Here is a 27,898-nt window from a genome sequence, read left to right as displayed (position 1 = left end):
TAGGACACACAACTGAACTGCTGGGGGAGGGGGAGGGGCTTCCCTCCATCAGCATCCCAGAGAAAGAATGAATCAGTCAATATCCATGGCACTCAAGTCGATGGTGGGCATCCAATGTTCTTGAAGGTGAGGAGTCTATCAATTCTGCCTCTCCACCCATCCCCTGCTCCATCTCCTCGAGTTCACATGAAGGTCCTGCTTCAGCTGATGAGACGATAGAAGACCCAGCACCCGAAGGTCACCCAGTGGCTGGCCCAGCTCAACTCGGACCATTTGTTGATGGTATAAGACATGCCGTAGCCCTAGAGGGAAAAGCAGCACATCATCCAAGTCAGATTCTGGCACAGACAACTCTTGACGGTGGAGAGGCCGTCATTCAGACAGGGAAGAGTTTAGACCATCTCTTTTCAAATAAATACGCAGGGTCTAGTCTTTTGTCACAGGCAATTCCCCTAAATTGTTAGCTGACTTGGTAGTTTCCAGACTAAATGGAGATGATGGCCACTGAAGTTCAGAAAGGCTGAGACTTTCTTAGTGGGATTTTCCCCCCTATTCCATGATTGCACTGAGGGATTTCCTTTTTCTGTCACTGCTACATTTTTTAAGTTTTGATCCCTCAGGATATTTAAGATACATTTCAATAGGTAAACAGTAATACCTAGTGCAGTCTTAAGCAAGTAATAAACGAAGATCTGCATTCTTAATAAATGTTTGTTTCCATTCAGCTATGGAGCTGATTGCCATAAGCCAAATTAGGCCAAATAAGAGTGTCACCTTATTCCGGCCTTCCATGAAAACAAAGTTGGCTATGGGGTGTGGGGGTGGGGTGAAGAACAGCCTCCAAGATGAGACATTGGAGATGATTTTATGCATGAACCATTACAGAAAGGGAGCAGCATTCAGTCCAAGTAGCCATAATCTGTGCTCCAATATGCGCAAACTATGCTCTAAACCAAGGGTCTCCAACCTTAGCAACTTTAAGACTTGTGGACTTCAACTCCCAGAATTCCTCAGCCAGCAAAGCTTGATTGACATTCCACTTTACAACTGTGTCACTTAGTGACAGTTCAGTTACCACTGGTTAAGTGAGGTCTACCTGTTATCTGTCTGCGGTCTGGATGATGGTGATGATCCCCACCATTTCCCAATGCCATCTTTGCCTGCTCTACTATAGTGTGGCAATGGCATATTGCTGTCAACTTGCAAAGCATCCCTGGCCTGCTCTCGAGTTGCCATAGGCAAGGGGAGATGGGAAACCGACAAAGCAACATGGCAGCCACAGAGAGGAGCACATTCCAGACATATTTTTCTCAAGGCTGTCTCCCAGGGTTACTGACAGCGGCTGGAGGTGAGTGGTCTCTACAACCCCAAAATTGCTCCATTGGCAATGTGATTGATGACACATCCTGGGGGGAGGGGAGGAAAAAGGGTCATGATTAGGGCTGTAAATTATGTGGGGTCAAAGTTGGCTTCATTTGGGTATGTGCTGACATGGAGCTCCTAATAAATAACTGGATTTCTTTTGAAGCTTGGCTCTAGGCTCATGATTTAATTAGGACATCGGTTGGAAACTTGACAATTGCCTTCCCTCTGATCTGGCTTCAGACATCACAAGAAAGGCATATCAGAGACGATTCTGTGTCCCTCTGAATTTTCAGGGAAAGTTCATGAAGTCCTGGCGGACGGTCCCTAAACCTCCTGCCATCTTCAGGCAGATGGGAGATGTTGTGAAGCACATCTGCACATTATTAGATCAATTAGGCTAAAATAAAGGGGTGGGGGGGGGTCTCTCAGATAATATAGGCAGTCTTTGTTTCATGACAATTGGGACTGGGAATGGTTGTTAAGCAAAGTAGTTACTAAGTGAAATTATAACTGTGTTTATAATCTTATTTCAGTTTTCCTTTGCTTTACAGACCAGCAAAGGTCATAAATGCGAAGACTGGTCACAAAGTTGATTTTTCATTAGTACATTTACCTGTACACTTTTTCTTAGGACTGCTCCCAAAAATATGTCCAGCACAGGTATCCCATAAAACTTCTATCCTGCCGCTTCCCGCTATTCTGGATATCTCACCTGTTCTTCCATAGAGTCATCGGCATCCATATCAAATAATGAGCCTAAGTACGCCAAGTGGAAGACAGCGAGAGCCCCAAAGAGCAGGTTGAGGAGACGAACCCAGAGATTCTGTAGCAGCAGAAGAAGCAGCAGAGGTTCAACCCAACTGTAAACAAGCAGGATTCACCCCGCCACTCCCCCAACCAACATAAACAGCCTAGTCAAGAGGCTTCATACTGTATAAGAAGCCACGTTTCCTTGTTATATTAGGCTTCAATGAACTTCAGACCCAAAAGCTGAAAGAGATTTCAGGATCAGGAAGGCCTGACCCTGCTAGATCCAAGGTACAATCTTTGGCACAATCAGTTGATGCTGTAGGGCAATGATGGTTAACCTTTTTGCTGTCACATGCCAAAAGCGCGGGGCGGTGTTGCGCGCATGTGTGCCCACACCCATAATTCAATGCCCCCCTGCACCAGGCCCCCCTCGCATGCACGTGTGACCTCCCCCACGCTCCCCCACACATGCGCTCATGACACCCCCCGCACCCCGTTTTGGGCCTAGCAGGCCTCCCTGAAGCCTCCGGAGGCCGGAAACAGACCATTTCCCGACTTCCAATGGGCCTGGTATGCCCGTTTTTCACCCTCCTCAGGCTCCAGAGGCGTTCTTGGAGCCTGGGGAGGGCGAAAATGGCCTTCCCCGCCCCCTCCGGAGGCAGAAAACACCTCCCAGAGCCTCCACGCAAGCCCTGTGCTTACTTGGTATCTGAAATGGGCCACGTGGAGACTCCTGGGAGGGGAGGGGCAGCGTGGGCGGGGCCAGCCAAAAATCAGGTGGCTGGCGTGCGCATGCACACTGGAGCTGAGCTAGAGCAATGGTTCCCATGCCCGCAGATATGGCTCCATGTGCCACCTGTGGCACACGTGCCATAGGTTTGCCATCACAGCTGTAAGGGATAGGGTTGAAGCAAGGAGTGGACAAGGCCAGAGTCAGAAAGGGGAGGGTTATTTATTCTTTCACTGGCATTCTGCTTTTCCTCTCTCATGTACTGGAAAGAGAGACAATGAGCAATAGAGGTGTGAGCTCATCTCTTGCAGATGTGTTGTAGAAGCCACGGGCCGTATGCAGTCCCACAGCATCAAAGCTGCACACCTCATGCTGGAATATTACTCTAGCATGAAGCGTAAAAGGGAATGGGCTCTGATTCCTTGAGATTTCAGCACATACTTACCATGCTGTGGCGATGTGAGCATCCTGGTTGACACTTCTTGGAGAGTATACAGGCATCAAAGATGACAGACAACCTCTTTCTGAGAACTAAATGGAAACCAGGCAAGCAAAGTTGTGCTCAAAACTGTCCACGATTTAGCTCTTAAGCCTTGATTTGCTTAACTAAGGAATGTTTGCTCCAAACAAATTTCCTATATTGGGATTCAATGCAGCATTCTAATTCGTTACAGGAGCTTTGAATATCCTTTCCCTCCCAAATGGAGGAGAGAAAAATGCAAAAACTCAAAAAGTTTACCACAGATTTGCAAAATGACATCTGTCTTTAGATCATTTCAGGATAATTAATTATAGATCTGTTTGGCTTGTGAGCCAGTGTGATATAGTGGCGAAGGTGCGGGCCTAGAAACCAGGAAATGGTGAGTTCTAGTTCTGCTTTATGCATAAAAGCTGACTGAGTGACTTTGGCCAGTCCTGTCTCAGCCCAACCACCTGATAGAGTGATTGTTGTGGGGAAATGGGAAGCATGAGTGTGTTTGCCGCCTTGAAATAGAGATGAAAAATTAGATTAAAATCTAATAATAATAATTATCAAGGGAGGTTCTGCTAAAGACATTGAAAGTTGCTACATGCCACTTGGCAATTTCCTAACAGGCAGGTTTTTGTGATGATGGTGCCCACATTAAAACTGCAAAGAAGTGGAGGAGTGAGCATTAATAACATATCTTTTAAGTGCCAGTTGAAAATTTACTTGCTGATCGAAATCTTCCTAGCATGAATATTAGAAGAATGCTTTTCCCCATCTTTCTAAGGAATATGTTTCATCGGATGTGGCTGTTATTTACAATAAAAGCAACAATAAATATATAAAATAGTATTTTATCTGACTTGGCTTTGGCACAGAAATCTGACAATAGAGAAGGGGAAAAAAAGCAGAACATCTCAGCAGGAGAAAAACAGCAATGAATGACTCACCGTGTTCAATGTAAGTGATGAAGCCGAGTGACAACAACACAGCAGCCAAATGGAAGCTCAGCCCCTAAAAGAAATGAGATTGCAGTTAGAATGATCACATCAAACCCTCTTTGCACCAGGTCGTCTTTAAGGTAGATGCACAGAACAGTTGCCAAGGCGACTGATTTCCCAAGGCGCCACATAAAAAGTGGACAGCAATTCTTCTCATATGAACAGATCTTCCCCCCAGGAGGAAATAGTCAGGAAACACAGGGGAAGGAAGAACAACTTTGTCAGACATGCCCCAATTTTGTCCTTTAATTAAGAAAGACTCTCGACTCCATTTGTAGTGAAAGGTATACTTTTACTAAAAGCCAAGTGGATTATAGTATAGCAAAGCCAGAACTGATGTTTGCACGCCAAACTTTCCCTTTCAGTTCCTCCCCCTTGTTAGTCCCTTATTGTCCAATTATATTTGAATAAATTGTTTTGGTAATTGTCTCTTCAACAAGGGCTGTTTGGTGAGCCGTTACATTCCATTCCCAGGACTTGAGACGATGTCGCTGGAAAATACGATGAATAGTACTTCCCTCCTCCCCACTGGCTCCCTCCCCCCAAAGTTTATGGCAGACTGACAGCTAGTGAATGCGAAGCTTTAGCATATGATGGCAGTTCTGACAATGTTAAGGTCAGCCGGACTATATAAACCAGGAATGTCAAACTGGATTTCTTCGAGGGCTGGATCAGCATTGTAATTTTCCTCCACGGGCCAGCGAGGGGAGGGGGAGGCAGGGAGCAAAGGAGGGTGGGAGAGATGGGACGGATAGTGAGCCAGGTCAAAGCACTGAGGAAAAAGAAAGAAAAGAAAGAGAGAAAGAAAACTGCCCTGGTAATTGTGAGGTAGGGAGGAAATTTTAGTAGACTTACACTATTGATCCTCTGAGGAAATAAATCTGCTGTACCCTGAAACTCCCACAAATCCAACCTTCACATAGTTGGCATTGTCAAAGTATATTCCTGAACTGGAATAGGGCATAGCACCAGGTCAGCCAATGAGGGCTGTTTGGTAACTGAAACATAGTATTTGTTGTATGGGACCATAAGAGACAGTTTGAAGTGTGGGTGTGGCTTAGACTTGCTGAAGTGTATATAAAAGTTGGTTTGACTTCTAATGAGAATCTCTGCACAATATATTAGCCTCTGTATCTCTCTACTCTGTAATGAGTTGCTTCTATGAATATTGCTTCTGTGTTCCGGATTTTGTATGCTGAATTCTCCTGTATGGTATTGTATATAAAGAAGTTTCTTATGTAATTTGAATCCTGCTGAAGTTCATTTAATTGTGTCTGTTTGTGTGTGCTGCAACAAACTCTGACAGGCATGTACAAATGGGTGAAGGCTAGTTAGAAGGAAACAATTTGCCTTTATGGAAGAATCTGGTCAAAAATTCTAGCGAGATTACAAGAAGGAAAAATACCATTCTTTATTCCAAAAAGGGATGTATATATTTATTTATTTATCTGCGAATTTCCAGCCATTCTATCTTGCTCACTCTCTCCTAAATATCACCTGACTTACTTATTACTGCATGTATGGGGAGATGGGACAAATAACTAGATGATGGAATTTGTAGATCATTATATAACGATGCACTGAGATCTCCTCACAGTACACTAATTTGACAACATTTAAGGATTGGCCTTCAGACTTTTAAAGATTTGTTTATGCTGCAAGAGATGCAGAAATGGAATATGGTTTATAAAGTTTATAAAGGGATACTCACATGTAAGAGGGCACTAGCTGCGTAGGTTACAAGGATGGCCGAGAAGGTCCCCAGTTTCAGGGAGTTCTTAAAAACATCTGAAATAGATGGAATTGGTCAGCTGAGGCATTTCTCTTGCCCTCCCCAAAAACCCCAAGCCATCATTCCAATCATTAAGGAATTATATGTCCAGCTCCTCTATGAGACTGAACTATTAGCATCCTTTTGGAAGCTACTGGTATCTCTCAAACCATCGGCTTTCATAAAAACATTGCCTCTGAATAGAGTTTTATTCCATCTAATGCAGTGTTTCCCAAACTTGACCCTTTGAAGATGTATGGACTTCAACTCCCAGAATTCTTCAACCAGGCATACTGGCTGGGGAATTCTGGGAGTTGAAGTCCATGCATCTTAAAATAGCCAAGTTTGGGAAACACTGATCTAATGGGTTCTTGTAGCCATGGCTTTTGTGACCTTATTCAAGCTGCTTAAAAGCAAGTATGATGCTGATGGCCCTCATGTTTCTGGTAACGAATCCTGAAGGTTAATTATGCCTGATTATTCCCTATTTCTGGCTTGAGCCTGTTGCTGATCAAGATCAGACTTCACAGGAGGCCCTGCATCTCTTGACACAAATTAACAAAATAGACAATTATTTGGGATTTGTCAAAAAATAATTTTAGCTGAATATTTTTTTACAGCTATGTGATTAGAATCCCATCACCTGCAATGTAGGTGGGTGGGGTGGGGTGTGGGGTGTGGGGGTTTGCTTCTATCATGCAATTTCGCCGTTCCCCACATGCTACAGTCCTACGGAAGCAGGCTTCCCAGAAGTGATTCTAAAATCACATGTGACATCTAGGAAGGCAGCCCCATAGCTTCAGATCACATAAGAGAGGGGCAAAATCCAATGAACATAATGCATCAGTAGAGATAAGGCTAGCAAGCACAGCCCACCTTCCATCTTCTGTCATATCAATCAAGTTGTTTTATCCATTCCTTAATTCATAACTCCAAAATTGTTATCACTCAAAGTACAATGTATAATATCCTTTGTTTAGTTTTGGCTTAACGTATGAACTCAGCTATTTATAAACCACAGTGAGAGCAGAAAGTGTATATGATCCTGACCAAACCATGACTGAATCAACCATCTTACTGCAATTCACTTAGAAATGTCTGAAAGCTTCAAGTTAAAACCATCTCTAGTCTATCTCTGCACTTACTGAAAGATGCATAAAAATAGGAAGCATCTAGCCGAGCTTTTCTTCATCCTGTTTTTTTAGATGTATTCCCATCACCTTCAGCCAATATAATCATTATTGAAATCTTTTAGGTCTTATTTAGTAATAAGAGCAGGAATACAAAGAAAGAAGAGCCAGAAATATGACCTCCTCCATCTGGTAGAGTTATTGACAGGATTTTAGGCACAGGCACTTAAAGCTAAGAGCTCCACTCAGAACACACGAAGTGTCCTAAAGACAAGACAGATATAAGCATTCTCACAGGAGTTTAGCCATCGTGACATAGGCAGATTCCAGCTTGTTACCACCTCCACCATAGAACGTGGTAACTCAACCCTCAGAGGATGAGACACTGTCAGGTCCCTAAAAAGGAGAAATGAATCAACAATTACTTGGGGCAGAATGCAGGGAGGATCTCTGATATCAAGGATCTATTGAGCTTGAATTGTCCAACTGGCATATTTAAAAAGATGTGAAGCTCCTGGGATCTTTCCTATCTTAGCAGGAACTTTAGAAATTGTCTGATGATGGCTGTTCCAGGAAAGTGACTTGAATATAAAAAATAACAGGCTACAGAATCTGGAGCGAACAACGTATTTGTTTTAAAAATAGGAATGAAAGAACTCAGTTTTGTGGTTCCCATGGAAATCACACCCAAACATCTCAAGAACAAGTAAAAGAAACAGGTGGACAGTCTTTTTCAACTTATGGACTACCATCAGTCTTCTGAAACCACTGAGGAGCAATGATTCAGGGGTGGGTTCCACTTACCTTCGCTACCGGTTCGCAATGGAAGCGTGCACATGGCGCTTCTGTGCATGCACAGAAACTTCTGCGCATGCGCAGATCGTATGTGATGACGTCCAGGTGGATGGGTGGAGCTTCCCACTGCTGTTATTACTGGTTCATAAGTGTACCAAGGTCAATTCAGTTCTGTTTCTCCCACAACATTGCAGTTAGCCTTATAATGAATTGATTTACAATTTTCAAATACTGTATTATTAATAATTAAATATGCATTAAGCAGCAAAACTATGTTTACAATTAAGCAGGCAATATTATTCTGTCCGTCCTTGATTGCCTTGGATGATTTTCCCAATTAAGATGGCAGATTTTTTTCTGTAGCTTTCATAACCTGAAGAGTAATGATTTTAGAAAACCACTGTGGGGAAAGAACATCTTGGAGCAAAGACTACATAATTTTTTTAAAAAAAAAATTGTTGGGTTTTTGGTTTTTTTTGACATCTAGGAGTCATGCACATCACTTTAAGCTCATTGGAGAAAAACTGAAAGATCAAAAGAAGACTAGGAATAAAAACAGTAACAAATGTAAGAGGATTTACCAAAATCTAAAAGAAAATGGTCTTTTACTTCGTTCCTAAAAGATATCATATTAGATGCTTTCCCAGACTAGGCTTTTCATATATATTTTAATACGTTTCTGATTTGCCTTCTTTGTTCCCAATTGTGCTTTGAGAATTTGAAGCTTATAAGCAAAGGATCCCAGACGCCATCTTCTACCCCCTCTTACCATTTCAAATTCTCCTTTTCCTCTGTAAAACCTGATCCTGCCAGGGTGGCTGTAGTCTCAGACAGAAAGCCCACAAAGTAATTGCTGAAATGGAAGGAACTGGCACTCTCGTAAGCCCTGAGCCACCTGCACATAAGAAGAGATAAGAATTTAGAAACTCGTGAAATATTTGCACACCCAATTTTCCAAGAGAAGTTTAAGGCCCTATATGGAGACTTACCTCATTAAAGTACTCCTGGCATGCACAAGAAAGGAAAGAAAAGAAGAGAAGTCAAACAGAAAACAAGTAAGAAATAAATCAATACACTGGTTAGAGACTATTGTATGTATTGAGCGTTTGCTAAAGTGCCTACGTGAATTTAGAAAGGAAAAAAAGCAAGGTTCTAGTTGCAACCCACTGACACACACCCCCCCCCGCAAAATATTTTGAAATAATAGTTGCGAAAATAGATGATGAGGAGAAACAGATGGGTTTAATGGCCCGAGATTTTCCCTTCGTATGCCATGTACCATGAAAGATTAAAAGAAATGTGCATGCTGATACTCATTTGTCGTATGTCACACAGGCCTCTAAATTATAGCCCTATTCTCTAAACAGGCCAATCAGCAGAAATTCATGCAAATGTTCAGCTACCTCTGGTCAAATTGTATGTTTCAATAAATCTCTAAGTGAATGGAAATTGTACGTGGAACAAAATGAAATGTAACAGTCTTCTGCAAATTTGAGTGCAAACTTACTATTTATCGTATTTTTCAGTTTATAAGACGCACTTTTCCTCCCCCCAAAAGTGGGTGGAAATGTCTGTGCGTCTTATGGAGCAAATGCTGCCAAAGCCCCGCCCACCCGCTGGCCCCCATCTGCTGGCCTCTGCCTCCCAGCAATTTGCCTCCTTGCAGCAAACAGCCTGGTCAGCTTCAGCACAGCCTGATATAGCATAAGCAGCTGATTGGTGGTTGGATCGGCCTCCTGGAATACCGCCGATCAGCTGTTCCAGGCTGCGGGGATTGCTGCCACCCATCATCGCCTCGGTGCACCCCATTTTTGGCCTCCGTGCATGTTTTCTGCCTCCGCATGCTCCATTTTCAGCCCATTCCAGGCGGCAGGGATCGGAGGCAATAGGCGACAGCAGCAATCCCCGCCACCTGGAACAGGCTGAAAAAGGGACACGCGGAGGCTGAAAATGGGGCATGCAGAGGTGGTGATAGATGGCAGCGATGGATGGCGGCGATCCCCGCAGCCTGAAATAACTGATTGGCTATTCCACCAATCAGCTGCTTGTGCTAAATCAGGCTGTGCTGAAGCTGAAACTGTTTGCTGATTGCTACAAAGAGGCAAATTGCTGGGAGGCAGAGGCTGATTTTTTTTTTCTTGTTTTCCTTCCCAAAAGCTAGATGTGTCTTATGGTCCGGAGCGTCTTATGTGAAAAATACGGCATATGGCATTACTTTATATGTAGAAAGAAAATAGCAAATATAGTAGGTGCAAAAGTTGCATTCAGAATTTGTAATACTCCTTTGGCTGAAATAATAGCTTACAAACATTTCCTATAGTCATTTGGGAATCTTTCCATTCTTGCCTCTGGAATTTCCCCCAATCTTATTTGCAGAGCTCTTCTAGCTGAGAAATATTCCTAGATCTGCTTTCATTCATTTCATGTTTGAGATCTTCCCCACAGAATCTATCCACGTATAAATGTTTAATGGCACATACATATTCATTTCTGGCAGCTCTGCCTTTATAAACTTCATTCATAATGCCAGATTGCTACATGATGAAGTACTGCTGTTGTAGGTAGGTAAAGGAATCCCTGCGGATTTTACTCTGCTAAGTATAGGAGGTGGTGCTCATCTCTGTTTCAAGGCCATTGAGCTAACGCTGTCTGAAGACATTTCCATCGTCATGTAGCCAGCATGACATCAAAGTGGTACCTATTTATCTACTCACATTTGCATGCTTTCAAACTGCTAGGTTGGCAGGAGGTGGGGTGAGGACTGGAGGTCACCCCATCAAGTGGCATTTGGATCTCAAACTTGGACTGCCAGCTTTCCAGCCAACAAAACCCAGCATCTTAACCTCTGACCCACCACACTGCCCTTATTGCTGTTGTAGAGAGAGGATGAAATTCAGTTGCTGGAAAAGAGGTTCAAGGCACTTAAAGAAGAGTATCTGGTGAGACCTGAAACTGACTTGATCCAGAAGAGCTCATGCAAGCCAACCAGGGCTATGAATTTTAACTCCTCTCAAATACCGTATTTTTCGGAGTATAAGACGCATCGGAGTATAAGACGCATCTTAGTTTTTGGGGAGGAAAATAAGAAAAAAGCTGATTGGCAGGTGGATCGGCCTCCTGGAATACCCCCAATCAGCTGTTCCTAGAGGTGAATTTTAGCAACAGGTTCCTTGGTTGTGAACTCTGTGCCTTGCTTTGTTTTGCTTTTTTTCCTGCCTCTGAAAGCCTCTGAAACAGAGCTTCAGAAAAAAAGTCTCTGAAGCTCTGTTTGGGGGCTTCTTTTCTGAAGCTTTGTTTCTGATGCTTTTTTCAGACTTTGAAACCTCCATTTGAGAAGCTGGGCGGGGCTACATTCGGAGCATAAGACGCACACAGATTTTCACCCTCCTTCTTGGGGGAAAAAGGTGCGTTTTATAATCCAAAAAATATGGTAGCTTCTCCTGATTGAATAACTTATATACTTTAGAAATCTACAACTGGGTCCTCTGGGATAATCTAACATTCCCTAGCACAGTGATGGCTAACCTTTTTGCCATCGTATGCCAGGAGTGGGGTGGAGTGGGGAAGGTTCGTGCATGCGCGTGCCTACACCCATAATTCTATGCGCCCCCCCCCCCCGCACATGCATGCTCAACCCCCCTCTAGGAGACTTCTGAAGGCTGGGGACAGCAAAAAAGTCACTTCCTGTCCCACCGGGAATTGGGAAATGGGCCCTTTCAGGCCTCCGGAGGGCCTCCGAGGGAGTGGGAAAGGCTGTTTTCGCCCTCCACAGATGCATAGAGAGGATCTGGAGTCAGGTAAGAAAGAAAAACGGGCCTTCCCCACCTCACCCCAGGCCCTCCAGAGGCAGGAAACAGCCTATTTCACTACTTCTGGTGGCCCCAGAAGGCCTGAAAATCAGCTGGCCGATATAGCTATATATCTAGCTACGTGTGCCACCTGTGGCACACGTGCCATAGGTTCGCCATCACAGCCCTAGCAATTATATAATCTGCGATATGCTAGAAATGTCCTTATCTCAATTTCTATTACATTTTTCTAGGATTGTTTAGATCCAAGACTCATCTCCTGATCTACCGCAAGTCTCCCAAACACCTCCTGCTCCCATGTAAAACTAGATAATTTTAAGAAGATTTTTCTGGCGATTGTGTGACAAGATCTCTCCTGTTTGACTCAGCTTCTATTTTTTTGCTCTCATTCTAATTACTGTTGCCTTTCTGTCCCATGCTCAACAAAAAGAAATTGCTAAGCCTGATGGATCAGGGGCGTGGGTTCTATGGTGATTTTAAAAGAATTCATTCTTGCCTGGAAGAAAATCAAAAAGGCCTGTTTAAGACTTTCCACTGCACCTCTAATAGTTTCTCAGCTAGAATTGGGCATAATCGCAATTGCAGCCAACTGTACCTGAAGATACATACCTGAGGAATCTGCTTTTTTATATATATATACCATATAGCCTTTTTCACCATACAGGTAATCCTTGCTTTACGATCACTATAGGATAGGAAAATCTGTCAATAAGCAGTACGATTGTTAATTGAGGCATTGGGTGACGGTAGCCAATTGTATGACCTTTTTTTTGCCACAGTCGTTAAACACATCATCGTGGTCATTAAGTGAGTCGCAACTTATGACCTCATCTGCCGGCTTCCCAATGATTTTGCTTGTCAGAAGCTAGCTGTCAAGGTGGCAAATGGCAATCACGTGACCATGGCACACTGTAACCGTCGTAAATGTATGATGGTTGCCAAGCACCCGAATCACGATCGCTGTGAGGACCAGTCGTCACTTTTTTTCTCATAACTTCGAATGGTTGCTAAACAGATTATCATAAGTCGAAAGCTGTCTGTAAATACAAAGTTCTTCACTCTGGCTGTTTCCTTGCAAGTAAATAAGTCAGATTGCAGATTTTTTCCAGCTAGGAAATAGCCTATGAATATGAGCAGAGACGGACTAACACTACATGCTAATTCCTGTCATGGACTCTTTCTCTTAACTAACGTTTGGAGAAAGCAGGCTTCCCAGCGGCATGGAAAGTCACCTGGATTTTAAATTTGTTATACACTTTACAGGCAAAATAGTTGCTGTTAAAGCACTGACTTTTAAATTATATTCCAATTGATATCTTATGCCAAGTTAGGTTCCAAAGTCTTACTTCAGCACTCATGAGGTGGCATTTCCTTCTCAAGAAACCAATGAAGTTCCACTTGGATCTAGAAAAAGTCCATTCTGGAGTGTATGCTTCCAGCTGAGCAATCTGATCTCTAGTGAGACAGTCTCGTGGATGGATTGATCGCCTGCTTTTCTGCTTTTCAATAATAGCTGCTGCGCCAAGAATGTGCCTATTTCTTTAGTTTAGGGCTGACCATAGTATTAAGTGGATGAAGCATAAATTCACCTGGGTAGGCTATTTGGAGCTGCGATGTGTTGGATTTTCATATCTTCTGCAACAACCAGCGGAGTTCCAAAATATTGTCTAACAACTTCTCAGCAGTTTTATTCTACTAAAGGGTTTTTCAGCCATCTTCTCAGTAAAAATGCCTTTCAAATTTTACTAATGTTCTAAGGAACTGTGATAGCATGCTAAGAATAAAAATAGTATTGTTTGTTTGTGTCCACTGATTGTGCTCTGATTTTTGCCACCACACTATCCAACATGACAAATTGTCAAAATTGGCTGTATGTAAGATACTGTATATAACACCTCTGCAATGGAGGAATAGAGCCCCTGAATGGCTTCAAGGTAATAAAGCAGGCCTATACATGCTGATAGACCAAAGCTACCATAGGAGTTACTAATGCAGCAATCTATACCTACAGGCCACAGGCAAGATTAGAGACTTCTGAAGACAAATTGTGTCACATGATGAGCCTTAAGGACCTGATGCCAATATGCTACAAGACCACAATTGCTGGGTCACAAACATCTCTGACATAAACTTGAAAGAAATCTCTGTATCACAATGTTCCCAATATAGTGACAGAACAAATGGTCTGGTGATGAGATGTAGACAACAGTCATGTAGATGTCAAGAATTGTAAATGAGATGTCTGACCAGGGAAGAACCCAACTGCTATCATCTAAGTCGTATTACCTGCTTCTGCGCTTCCTGTCACGAGGGATGTGATCCCAATGAGAGAAAGCAAGGGAGGAGAGAGAAGGGTTAAACAAAGTTAAAGTTGGTAGAAAGAGAGAAAAAAGAAGTTCATTAAGTCACTGTACATTCTGAATTATGTTTTTCTGAAAAAGCACCTCCTGAGAAAGTTAGCTACATGCGGGAAAAGTATGACATGCACAACTTTTCCCCATGCTGTTGAAAGATGCCACAATTGTTGAGCTTCTCTTGATCTCTCAACTGTTAAATCCAAAATGTGGATCAGCAAACCAGAGGCCTACTGAGGTAGATGAGCTACAACTTCCAGGATCTCTCCCTGTTGCTGACTGGCACTCATGGGAGTTGGAGTTCAGCCACTTCTGAACAGCCACAATTCCTTACTCCTGCATTAAAATGTCTCAATATTCCTTGGATTTTCTGTTTCATGCAGGGCAGGATTACACAACATTCAAATATCAGAACTACAAGCTTCAGTGTGGTTCTTATCCTCTTTTTCTCCACAATAAGATAAACAAGATGTGGTTTAGAAATACATGATCAGCATAGATAAAATCTAAGTCCTACAATTTAATTGTAGGAAATTCCAAGTGGATTTGCTGTAGTCCGAGTATTCACATAGATAAATGCTCAGCTATGTACCACAGAACTATATTTAATCTGATGATGAAAGAACAATATAAGCCCATGATGGCGAACCTGTGGCACGCGTGCCACAGATGGCACACGGAGCCATATCTGTGGGCACACGAGCATTGCCCTAGCTCAGCTCCAGAGCACATGCTCACGCCGGCCAGCTGATATTTCGGGCCTTCCGGGTCCACTGGAAGTCGGGAAACGGGCCGTGTCTCCGGAGGTGCGGGTGGGGAAGGCAGTTTTCGCCCTCCCCAGGCTCCAAGAAAGCGGGCCCACTGGTAACTTTTTTGCTGTCGCATGCCAAAAGCAAGGGGAGCCCTGGGGGGAGCGTGCATGCAGGGGAGCGGGGCACGGGGGGCATTGAATTATGGGTGTGGACACGTGCACCCCCCCATGCTCCATATGCTTTTGATACGCGATGGCAAAAAGGTTAGCCATCACTGATATAAGCCATTAAGAACCCTCAGCTGGAGAGAAAGATTTTCTCTGCCCTAATGAACTTAATGTATTTTTTTGCCTGAGAAAGCACAATGGTAAATGGTGCTTCCCTCAAGTCATTTTTCACTTCTGAGACACAATATCCGGCAAGAATTTCTACTTGATGGTAAAGAGAAATGCTAAATTAACCATCTGCTGTTTTCTTTTTTCATCAGATCCAAGATCAGGTGCCTGAGGCACTATCCCAATCTGTCTAATAACAGATATCACAATCATCTTCAAGTGTATGATGACACCCTATTAAGAACATTCTGACAGTCAGAGCCTTTCAGAACATACTGGCATATAACCACAACACTCTTTAAACAGTATTTTTTAGAATGAAAGTCTGAAGAAATTAAAATGGGCTGCTGCTTCCAAATTATCCATGTAGAGCTAGTGATCTGCATAAAAATGAGCTGACGTTTCAAGGGCATAGCTGCAAGTTGATTCTACTCCATTTCCTTTCATCCAGTGCTGATAGTATCATAAAGCCAACCCCAAAATAAATCAAGGGAAAACTAAAAGTCCTTTTAAAAATATTAAACCCAAAATGTTTCTTGCCACAGCTAAAAATCCAGAGGTATTGCTGGAAGAGGATTGATGGAGCTATTAACAGGTAAAAAACTACAAAACATTTCATTTTTATATTTCTCAGGGGGTTTTTTCCCCCTAAAGTTTTACTTGATTTTTAATTCAGATTTGGTGTTTGAAAGCTCCTTTAGCTCTGCTGGCAAGCTTCCTTAACAAACTCATTTCCAGCTGTGGGAACATATGGGAAATTGAGTCTTAGAACATCAATTCAAAGCAAGGCACTTACTTCCTGAGTTGCCTGTAGCTGTAGAGGGGTATAAAGTATGAGAAGAGATAGGGAGCCACGCAGGTGGACATGATGAGGCACACAAGGCAGAGGAAGAAGCTCAGGAAGACCTTCTGAAACCAGGAGAAAGTCTATGTGGAAAGAACCAAAACCAATCATTATGTAATGAGCATCCTCTGTCTGGATTCCAGTCGCAGTAGTTTTTCATTCACATGCATCTCCATCAGCTACAAAGCAATCCCCACCATTTTATGTACAATCCCATGCATAGATGCAAAAACCTTGATCTGATTCACAGCAACCCTTCCAAAATTAAGCTCCAATAGAAGGAGGAAATTACTGAAGACATGGGAAGACCATATTAATTGCTTTTAAATTAAATTTCAGTGCAATTGCAAAATCATATAAACTAATAATATAAATTAAATTAAAACTGAGTGCTGCTATCATGGTCTGTGGGAATGACTTTGGGAGATGAGAGATAGAAATGTTGTTTAATGATCAGATAAAAGGGGGAGGGAGCCCACAGCTGAGAAACAGGCAGAGAAAGGAACTTAGAAAGGATCTGCCCTAATTTATCAGGCGGTAAAGAAAGACAGTGGAAGATCTGTACCTTCAGACTTGCAAGATTCTGTTAAAGAAACCTTACAATAACGTAGTGTTGGCTCATCTTGTGTGTTTCCCATCTGCTCTACTTGGGTGGCTGATAATTGTCTAGAGATACTCTAATGGTGGAGTTGGCATATAAATAAATGTGTAAATAAGATTTAATTATATTTTAAATAAGTTCACCTCCATTTAATTGTGAACTTCTTTACTTCCTACTTCTTAGTTCCCGCCCACCTGAGTTTTGCAATGGGGCCCTTAGCAAGTCACTCAAAGACTGAGCGCATCCCTCCCCGCTTCCCCCCCAAACATGGTACAATCCTCTCTTAATGGAACCAGCCACATTAAGCTGGGAGAGGGTGAGCTCTAGAGGAAGGGTTGCACTTTGGAGAAATACTTCATGAACGTATCTTTGAAGGTTTGGAATTGTGTTCAACATTCCACTTTACTGTTTCTCCTCTACATAAGAAAGACTGAAATATGTAGGTAGTATTTCAGTAAAAATATGGCTGCTTCTATTTTGGCCAATGAAAGAAAACAAATAATCAGCTAGTTCAAATAATAATTTCATAAACATAATTGTAGCATGGTTTCTATAAAAAATAGAGGTCCTTCATTCTCCATGGCCCAAACTTTTCCAACTATGAGTCTAAATAGTAAAATTAAAGAACTCTGTCATGCCTTGATCATTTGCACCTACAGGAAGTCTGGAGAAAAATGCCCAAGCTGAATAAATCTTCAAAGTTGAAATGTGGCCCACCCTTTCCCCACCAACCAGATCTTGCCCACCACAGTCAATAATAGACATTAGAGTACACTCACTATTTTCCTGCTCTCTACTGCCTGCAGATAGGTGCGAAAGCGGAACCAGGGTCCAAAAATAACAGTTCCGACAAAGTAGATATACCCCATGAACTCAACTGGGGATGGAATGGTTGGTACCTCGCCCCGGTCCAGATCAAAGCCCAATGACACAGCCTTCATTGCCACAATCATCTGGGCACCTAGTGGTAGAAATGAGAGAGAGAGTCAGTGCTGACATTCTTAACAAGTAGCTTAAATAATTTGTTGCCATAGAGTAGAGTTACTAGCACAAATTATTTTCCTTTAGTCCAGGAAAGATATTCAGATCCAATGGGATTCACGAATGGAAGCTCATATATAAGAAAAGTATCATTCCTTCTAATAACAGCTCAGTTTATAAGCCTTGATAGAATTGTCTAGCTATAAAGCTATGAATGTTACACATGTTGAACAGTACTTTATGCTTTTGGAAAGGCAGCACTTTCTTTCAATACATAGATTTTCTGATTCACCTTGTCACAAACCAGAAGATATGTGCAGAAGGAGATCTGTCACTTACCTCTCATCTTATGCCAACTCACAGTGTCTACCATATGCATCTCTCTATAGAGGAGGAAGGAAAAGCAGGAAACAAAAAGAAATAACCATTATCTTTGGGTATCAGTCCTTTGTTTGCTATCTTTCCTTTCCTAAGATCCAGATAAGTTTCAAAATCCTCTTCTTGCTGAACTTTCCAATAAAAAGGAATACATTCATGTCAAAGGGCTGGGTGACTAGAAATGCACATGATTCCAGGAATTATGCTACTATAACTTGTTAGTTTGCTTTCCTTGATCTCTGGCTTTTCCACTACAAAATTTATGGAATCTTCTAGTAATTGCTATGATGTTACAGCAATTGTAATCCAATACTTCACGAACCAGAAAGACCGCTAAGAAAATACCTACAGACCCTTCACATCCTGAACATAAACTGTTTCAACTCCCCCCCCTTGGGATGCTGCTATAGGGCATTGCATGCCAAAACAACTAGACACAAAGACAGATCCCCCCATGCCATCACTCTGCTAAACACCTAACTTCCACAACACTGTCTAATGCCTTAAAATATTTATCCATGTAGTAGAGCTGTATTGCTATTATCGTTATCCTTCTCGTCTTCTCATCTTTCCTACCTTCTCCTATTGGTATCTTATGATTTATGACTTGTTTGTATCTTATGATTGATGGCTTATTATTGTACTTTATGATTTATGATCTATTCTATGACTTATCACTTTGTTTTTTTGTATGTACATTGAGAACTTATGCACCAGAGACAAATTCCTTGTCCAATGTCCAATCACACTTGGCCAATAAAGAATATTCTATTTTAATTCATTCTTGTCCATACCTGTCGACACAGATGCCCCCCTTCCTGCATTTCCCATTGGCTTACCAAAACAATTGGTCAGCTTTCTTGGTCCATTGGTTTGACCTCTCTCTAACTAAATTTCCACAATACACACTAAAAACCAAGAAGGATACAAATACACATATATTTTATTTTATTTTTTTATTTTTATTTTTTTGATTTATATGCCGCCCTTCTCCGGAGACTCAGGGCGGCTTACAATGCGTTAAGCAATAGCCTTCATTCTTTTGTATATTTATACAAAGTCAGCTTATTGCCCCCACAACTGGGTCCTCAATTTACCTACCTTAGAAAGGATGGAAGGCTGAGTCAACCTTGAGCCTTGGTGAGATTTGAACCTGCAGTAATTGCAGGCAGCTGGTCTTAATAACAGGGTGCTTTAGACCACTGTACTACCAAGGCTCTATTTAACACTTTAGCCCCTCTCCATCAATTGCATGCTGCATTTTCACCAAACATGGCTACTTATTGTGCCTTCCAAACCCCAGAGTCAGAAATTAAGACATTCAACCAACAAGAATGCTTATTAGTATGAATATTGGTTTCAAGATATCTTAAATGTTGGGCCTTTCAGGTTTGGAAAGAAATGGAATACAAATCTTTGTAAAAATGCAGCTTGCGAATTTGGAAGGAGCTAAAATGGTAGTTTAAATGTAGTTTAATGTATGGCTACTAAGAAAGATTATTAGCTTATTGTATTTTAGCTGACTTGTTTAAAGTTTTATTTAGATAAGCCTAGCTTTTCTCTGGCAGTCTCCAAATATTTTGAATTATAATTCCATAATTCCCAGACAGCATAACTAATGATACATTTAATACATCTGGAGGACACTAGCTGGCATGGGGACAGACAATTTAACCTACTATTCTCATCAATCTGGCCATGAAAAAAATTATAAACCTAAGTATCACCAACATAGTAAACTCTGCCCCACCTTTGCGATTACTACCGGTATCCTGGGGACTGATTTGAGAGCATCTTGTGGTTTGGGTGGGCTAAATTTGGAAAAGTGATCTCCTTTTTAATACAAAAAATAAAATGTGTTATTAAGTCATAAGGATTATTCAACTTATTTTTATTTGGACAAGTGTAGGCAGTTTGGTGGCCTCCACTCATGAAGTAGGTAAATGTCAGACAATGGGGCTGGCCAAAACAGGATAAATACAGAACCACGTGCATTCTTGTAACCAGCCTCCAACACTTAAGGACACCTGTTTACCTTGTGCTCCCTCATGAAAGGGGTCCCCATTATTGACTTTCTGTTGGTCCAACATGCTATTAGCTAACCCTTTCCCCATGAATTGCTCTTGGCCATATCAGCTTTTTAATTACCCCTCCCACATTCCTCACTTACCCCATAAGCAAATAGATGAGGATGGTGATGGAGAGCAGAACTCCACGCTGGGTTGAGTGGCGACACAGGAATAAAACCAAGTAGCACAAGAGGCTGAGGAGCACAACCCACACCATCTGCAGCTGAAAAAAGTGGTAGAGGGCATAGAAGCCACTAGCAACGGTGCTCAGGTGCTTAACATAGGACGGCAGAGCTGGAAAAGAAGAGGCGGGAAGCTTGGATGAGAGAAAGAGAAGCTCACCATGGATGGCTTTAGCCAACATACCTAGCCATACTATGGAGTCTCTCTCTGTGTGTTATGATATTATCTCAGTCATTGATGTTTGTGAACCAAAGCTTATTGCAGGGAAGGGCAACTTCTCCAGCATTGGAGGCTTCCTCAACCACCTGGACACTGCAGAAGGTTTTCTGATAGTAATAAAATGCTGTCACTGGAAAGATCCATTCATCTCTTTTTATGCTGTTTCGGGAAGGGTGGAAAGAGGAGGTGGTGGTCTTTGAAACTGCAGGGTGGATAAAAATCAATGATTTTTTTAAAAAAATAAAAAAAACAGATTTTTTTTATTTAAATCGGATTTTTTTGATTTTTATCGAATTTATTTTAATAAAAAACTTTTGGGGTAAAAATCTATTGTAAGATAGTTTTCTATTTAAGATACATAAATAATTTAGTTTATTCAGCATGAAATGGAGCTTAGTTATGTAGCATGAGGCTGTATATTCTGCAACACTGGGACTATCGGTGAGTCAACAGTGGGTCAAAGGAGTAGCAGAGATGACAGTTGCTCTTTAAAAATTATGATTTAAATCGAGTTGATTTAAATCAAGCCTTTTTACTAGTGATTTAAATCATGATTTAAATTGTGATTTAAATCAACTCGATTTAAATCAAATCCACCCTATTTGAAAGGCAAGCATCTTATAGTTCCACCCTTAAATAATCCCCCAGATCTTAAAAAAACATTCCCTGATTATGGTGCTGAAATTTCAAATTACCAGGGGAATTAAAAGTAGAAATGGAAGTATTTAGTCTCCTTGAGGCCTCCAGTCATTCCCACTCCTTTTGGGAAGGCGCCCCCCAGAAAAATAGTAGCGGGAAATCAATCAATATGACAGGGATTTCGGGGGGGAAATCAATCTGTCCACCCCAGTTTACCACTGAATGTGTTATGTGAAACCAACCAATTATAACTCCCTCAATAAACCACCATTTATTGTGACATACAGACCTTCCAGAGATTGTGGACTTTACGCCAAGCAAATGAGGTCATAGCCTTTCCTTCCCTACTCACTGTCTTACTCTCATGTTAACCTTATCAAGAACCTCTTCAGCCTCACTGGATTGTTGGAAAGCAACCATAACTTTATTTATTTATTTATTTATTTATTTTTTCATATTTGTATACCGCCCTACTCCCGAAGGACTCAGGGCGGTGAACAGCCATAATAAATACAAATACATATAGAAGTTAAAAACTATTAAGAAACAGATTAAGTAATTTAGGCTCAAAGATTAAAAACATCCAAATTTATCTAAAGAGGTTTAAAACCCAATTTAAAAGCCAGTTTAAAAGCCAATTAAAAAGGGAAAGTTAGGCCAGACCAGCTTGTTGGAATAGAAATGTTTTCAGGGCACGGCGGAATATGCATAAGTCTTGGATGTTTCGTAACTCCGGGGGAAGCCCGTTCCAGATGGTAGGTGCCCCCACAGAAAAGGCTCTCCCCCTGGGGGCCGTCAGTCGACATTGTTTGGCCGACGGCACCCTGAGGAGTCCCTCTCTATGGGAGCGAACTGGTCGGTGAGAGGCTATTGGTGGCAGGAGGCGGTCTCGTAAGTACCCTGGTCCTGAGCCATGGAGTGCTCTAAAGATAGTAACCAAAACCTTGAAGCACACCCGGAAGACCACTGGGAGCCAGTGCAGCTCGCGCAGGAGGGGGGTTACATGAGAGCGCCACATTGCTCCCATTACCACCCGCGCGGCCGCATTCTGGATCAGTTGGAGCCTTCGGGTGCTTCTCAAGGGGAGCCCCATGTAGAGAGCATTACAATAATCCAGGCGTGAGGTGACAAGGGCGTGAGTGACCGTGCGTAACGAGTCCCGATCCAGAAAGGGATGCAACTGGCGAATCAGGCGAACCTGATAAAAAGTCCTCCTGGCTACGGCCGTCATATGCTCTTCAAAAGACAGCCGTGAGTCCAGGAGGATGCCCAAGTTGCGAACCCCATCTGTGGGGGCCAACGACTCGCCCCCAATAGTCAGAGATGGCGCCAACTGACTATATCGGGACGACGGAAACCACAGCCACTCGGTCTTGGATGGGTTGAGTCTGAGTTTGTTCCTCCCCATCCAGATCCGTACGGCCTCCAGGCACCGGGACATCACCTCGAGGGCATCATTGGGGTGGTCTGGGGTGGAGATGTACAGCTGGGTGTCATCAGCGTACTGATGGTACTTCACCCCAAAACCACGGATGATCTCACCCAGCGGCTTCACATAAATGTTGAATAGAAGGGGTGAGAGGACCGATCCTTGTGGCACCCCACATATAAGGGGCCTCGGGGTCAACCTCTGCCCCCCTGTCAACACAGACTGCGACCAGTCAGAGAGAAAGGAGGAGAACCACTGTAGAACAGTGCCCCCCACCCCCAACCCTTCCAACCGGTGCAGCATGATATCATGATCGATGGTATCAAAAGCCGCTAAGAGGTCTAGTAGGACCAGGACAGAGGAGCAACCCCTGTCCCGAGCCCTCCAGAGATCATCAACCAATGCGACCAATGCTGTCTCTGTGCTGTACCCGGGCCTGAATCCCGACTGGAACGGATCTAGATAATTCGATTCATCCAGGTACTGAGGCAGTTGTCGTGCAACCACACTCTCAACAACCTTTGCAACAAAGTGAAGGTTGGAGACAGGACGATAATTTGCTAATACAGCTGGATCCAGGGAGGGCTTCTTGAGGAGGGGCCTCACCACCGCCTTTTTCAAGACGGTGGGAAAGACACCCTCACTCAAAGAAGCATTTATAATCTCCTGGAGCCAGCCTTGCGTCACCTCCCGGGAGGCCAGTACCAACCAGGATGGACACGGGTCCAATAAACATGTGGTCGCATTTAGTCTGTTCCTGTCCACGCTTTCGGGAGTCACAGGATCAAACTCTTCTCAAATAATATTCTCAGGACCTGCCCCTGTCATCTCCTCTGGATCAATCCAGTCAGAGTCTAGCTGTTCACGAATCTGAGCAATTTTGTCATACAGATATTGTACAAAATCCTCAGCTCTACCCTCCAAGGGGTCTTCCCGTGTCTCTTGATGGAGCAGAGAGCGGGTCACCCTAAACAGGGCGGCTGGGCGATTATCTGATGACGCAATAAGAGTAGAAAAGTAGTTACTCTTCTCTACTCTTATCGCCACTAGGTAATTCTTAATATGAGATCTTACCAGTGTTCGGTCGGATTCAGAACGACTAGCCCTCCAACTGCTCTCTAGGCGTCTTTTCCAGCGCTTCATCTCCCTCAGCTCCTCAGTATACCAAGGAGCCAGGTGAGACCGGCGCCGGGTCAGAGGCCGCAAAGGCACGACTCGGTCTAAAGCATCAGCCGCCGCCCTATCCCAGGCGGCCACTAAGTCCTCAGCCGAGTCGTGTGCTAGAACCTCAGGAAATGGCCCAAGCTCCATCTGGAATCTCTCAGGATCCATCAGGCACCTGGGGCGGAACCACCTGGTCGGTTCCGCCTCCCTGCGGCGGGGTGTGGCGGTTTGAAGATCCAGGCGAAGGAGGGAGTGATCTGACCATGACAAGGGTTCAATCACTATATCCCCTATCTCGAGATCACTCAACCACTGTCCAGAGACAAAAACAAGGTCCAGTGTGTGTCCCCCCCATGTGAGTAGAGCCATAAATTAACTGGGTCAGGTCCATAGCCGTCATGGAAGCCATGAACTCCCGAGCCACCTCAGATGTCTCGCCAACTGATGACAGGTTAAAATCCCCCATGACCATAAGCCTGGGGGTGTCAACAGCCACCGCGGCTATAACATCAAGCAGCTCAGGCAGGGCTGCTGCCACATGGCAGGGAGCCAGGTACGTGACTAGCAAGCCCAACTGCACCCTATGACCCCACTTCACAAGAAGGGACTCACATCCAGCCGTCTGAGGAACAGTGGCCTCCCTTGGTCCAAGACCTTCGTTAATAACAACCGCCACCCCTTCGCCCCTCCCCTGAGACCTTGGCTGATGGAAAGCACGGAAACCTGGTGGGCACATATCAACAAGGGGGGCTCCCCCTTCCTGGCCCAACCAGGTCTCCGTAATACCCGCCAGGTCCGCACCCCCCTCCTGAATAAGATCACAAATGAGGGGGGCTTTATTTACCATGGACCTGGCGTTGCACAGCATCAGCCGAAGGCCTGGGGCCCGAGGTTCCGTACAACCTGGGGAACAAGAAGAGCTTTGAGGGTCGGAGCGCGCCACCGCTTGTAAACAGCGAGGACACACTCCCGTAGGATGATGTGGCCCCCTGCTCCCGCCATATCTGCCCCTCCCACCTACAGTATCGATGTTATGGGCATCTGTATCATAAGATCTAATCATCTCCTTGACCCCAGAGTTCACACCTCCCATGCCATGCCCTACGGCTGGCCCAGATACCCTCCCCCGCGGGTCTTCCCCCGAACCCACGTAATCTACCCCCCAGCAGAAGGCAAGGCAAGCTGAGGGAACAAGAGCACCAGGAATAAATTGGAACTTGACAACTGTCTCAATTCTCTGGAGGCATTTCTGAAGCGTTGCAAATGGTAGTTTTTGTTTGGATTGTTTCCTTCATATCATCTACAACATACAATACAAGGACTGAAACAGCTACTATGCAAGATAGACAGGCAGAAACTAGTAGGGTGCCTTCCCAAATACTAACTAGTAGTCAGAAAAGTTGACCAAAGCTGCTAAAAATCTATTAGTTTTTTTGAACAAGTCAAATCCAAAAATGTTAGGGAATTCTTGGAAGCTTGGCATTCGGGTAAATTAACCATCAATAAACACATCAATATAAATCATATTTACATACCATTCAAAAAGGACAATAAAAAAACCTAAGGAGGAAACAAAAAGACTAGAACATATCCGCTCTAGCAACCAACATTCAGATAAACAGGGATCAAAATTAGACAAACAATAAAATCAAGAAACCACTAAAGTTTGCAGGACAAGTTATTATATATAAACAGGCTGCAATCCCCACACTCACTCACATGGATGATGTTACCCAGTTGGGTAATGAAATGTTTGCAAGCAAACAACATTGAGCTGGAAATTAGCTAATTCAATTTTATCTCACGTATGCAAACTCAGCCTCTACTTACATAACCTCCATAGGAGACGGCAAGCTAGACACAAGAGCAGCAGAATCCAAACCTGTTCAAAACCCTGCTGAGCAGTTGGCAGCATACAACTGCTCAACAGCTGCTGGTAAAACTCTTCCCGTGTAAAGGTGGCCATGGCCCCAACCTGGAAAGGGAAAGAGAGGCAGAGCAAACCCATAAAGTTAGCCCGGGAGGCAAGTCAAGATTATTCTGAAATGTATATAAACCCAAAGAATAAATAGTCTACACCAAGTCCTGTTCTTAAATTGGGATTATTGTATTTGAAAGAACCTCCCTCTATTGGGAGAATGATTGAAGTTTCAGGACATGCTTACACAGAGATAAAAGGTGTGGTTATAGAATGCTTATTTGTGTTTTATTTAAACATAATTTCCTTAAAGCCCACTCTCTGGGGCTCATACAACACAGTGAACTATACATCAATCAACCACACAAACTAGCCTACAACCTACAGTATGGTTAGGCCATTTGTGGTTCAGTGCATGGTGTGAGCCCGGTTATAGTTAGGCATGCCAAAGCCAGCCAGTCAACAGGCCTAGTACCTCTTGACGTGAAACCCATGTAACCATATTCATCATCTCAGACACATCTGCCATTTCAATGGCACAATATAACCCAATGTTCCCTTCTGTAACTATTGTTTCCCTTTTGTTTTAGAACCATAGATTTGAAAGAGCAGCATGGAAATCTAGTCTAAGTATTATCTTAGTCTGACACCACTAAGCAGAGATGAGTCTGGAAAACATATAACTACAGCAGCAAGATTGTGTTTCTCATGATTAACCTAACTATGGCTTGTTCAATCGGTCTCATTTTGTACATAACATATGCTGAACCATTAACTACCCTGTTTCCCCAAAAATAAGACATCCCCTGATAATAAGCCCAATTGGGCTTTTGAGCACATGCGCTAAAATAAGCCTCTCCCCGAAAATAAGTCCTCCCCGAAAATATTTAAACACAAAGCTGGAAATCAGGTAAGACAGCAAGAGGAACACCATCTCGCTCCACGCGCCCCAAAATAATAAGACCCCCCCAAAAATAAGGCCAATCGCTTATTTCGGGATTCAGAAAAATATAAGACAGGGTCTTATTTTTGGGGAAACACGGTATGCAAGCTGAAATCACAGAATATAATTAACTAAAATATTATTTGTAAGTCTATGGTATTGTAGTGATACAGTCCATCCTTGCTGCTCCAAGTTCTATAGAGGAAGAGACAAAGGTATAAATCAACTAAATAAATCCACAAACATTCCCTTATGGAAGTAAATTCTGTTAAACCCCACATAATATGACTATTTCTGCTGAACAGAAACTAAAGCTTCTACATTGATGCAAACTCTTTCTCTACCTTGTTATTTGGATCTAATTCTTATTGACTATTTATAGACCCAGTTTAGGAATAAAAACATATTCCAAAAGAGCTCCTGGGGGGGGGGTGGCAGCATCATTAACTGAAGGCCAGTTACCAGTCGCACAATAATAGCATAAAGTCTGATTCTACTTCAATTTTCCAAGGTTGACTTAACACTAACCCTAGCAACATATGGGGGGAGGGGGGAAGAAAAATGGGTGGTGGGGAGTAATACACAGCTGATGAATTGATGAAGCACTGCAATAGGGAGAAAGACATGGCTGGAATGGCACATTTGCATCAAACCATGATTTCATCACGATTTGGTATACCGTCATAATTCAGAGTCTCACGATACAGGAAGCCAAGACTAATAAAAAAAAAAACATGTTATGGTTTAACATGAAGTAGGAACCCTGCGGATTTACTGGTCAGTGGCGTTCGCAGGTAGGTAGGTAGAGAGACAGGAAGGAAATGCTGGAGCACAGAATGGAGGAGGAGAACGTGGCTTTTTAGACAAAAGGATCCGAAAGGAAAATCAAACGAGCCCCGTCCTTGCAACTCCAAGTAACCCTTTGGCTTCTCGTTTCCTTTCTTAGCATAATTTTTTCCCCAACCCCCACGAAAGCTGCTTTTTCTTTCTCACTGCACACATACCCACGGGATGGGATACTCGGCCGCTTTGCTAAGAGCGTTATTCCTAAAAGGGAAAGAGCCAATGATGGGAATCCCGCGGAAACGGCGGTCATCGCGTCATTTCAGAGAAAGAAAAGGGGAAATCCCTGCATTCGGAGACATAGATCTAGGGTGCCTTTTCCCTTCCCACTACTCTGCATTGCGGGAGAGGCGAGAACTCGGCGCCCCCTTATTGGGCACGGCTCTGCTTCTCTCTCTCTCTCACCGAACTTGCCTTAATGCCTCTCAT

The 27,898-nt window shown here is 43.2% G+C and overlaps 1 protein-coding gene across 4 annotated transcripts; it reads right to left on the bottom strand.

The window, feature by feature from the left end:
- Window positions 1-63: 63 nt before the first annotated feature.
- PORCN (porcupine O-acyltransferase) lies at window positions 64-27,898 on the bottom strand. 4 transcript variants are annotated; one of them, XM_070935115.1, is made up of 14 exons: window positions 25,596-25,731; window positions 20,233-20,425; window positions 18,024-18,067; window positions 17,483-17,664; window positions 16,055-16,185; window positions 12,182-12,199; window positions 8,998-9,012; window positions 8,778-8,903; window positions 7,509-7,609; window positions 6,024-6,100; window positions 4,262-4,325; window positions 3,291-3,376; window positions 2,078-2,188; window positions 64-302 (listed from the first exon to the last, which is right to left on the bottom strand). In XM_070935115.1, the coding sequence occupies exons 1-14, from the start codon at window positions 25,729-25,731 to the stop codon at window positions 201-203; spliced, it is 1,386 nt and encodes a 461-aa protein (XP_070791216.1). In that variant the 3' UTR covers window positions 64-200. The 4 variants fall into 4 exon arrangements, with proteins under 4 accessions (XP_070791216.1, XP_070791217.1, XP_070791218.1 ...); XM_070935116.1 differs by lacking the exons at window positions 8,998-9,012; window positions 12,182-12,199 and adding an exon at window positions 27,884-27,898 and having other exon boundaries at window positions 25,596-25,740; XM_070935117.1 differs by lacking the exon at window positions 8,998-9,012.

The sequence above is a fragment of the Pituophis catenifer genome, unplaced genomic scaffold (genome assembly GCF_029215685.1).
Source record: "Pituophis catenifer annectens isolate HBS135680 unplaced genomic scaffold, rPitCat1.0.hap2 SCAF_2, whole genome shotgun sequence".
Classification (NCBI taxonomy): domain Eukaryota; kingdom Metazoa; phylum Chordata; class Lepidosauria; order Squamata; family Colubridae; genus Pituophis; species Pituophis catenifer.
Note: the sequence above shows the minus strand (reverse complement) of the source record. Positions and strands in the feature narration are given on the sequence as shown.

What these genes read in the sequence shown, in the direction of transcription:
- PORCN (XM_070935115.1), bottom strand. Translation starts at nt 25,731, where the DNA reads ATGGCCACCTTTACACGGGAAGAGTTTTACCAGCAGCTGTTGAGCAGT. An exon ending in CCGTCTCCTATGGAGGTTAT is followed by an intron (nt 20,426 to 25,595) that starts GTAAGTAGAGGC and finishes CTTCTTTTCCAG; the next exon opens with CTCTGCCGTCCTATGTTAAG. An exon ending in CATCACTTACATTGAACACG is followed by an intron (nt 3,377 to 4,261) that starts GTGAGTCATTCA and finishes GTTTCCATTTAG; the next exon opens with TTCTCAGAAAGAGGTTGTCT.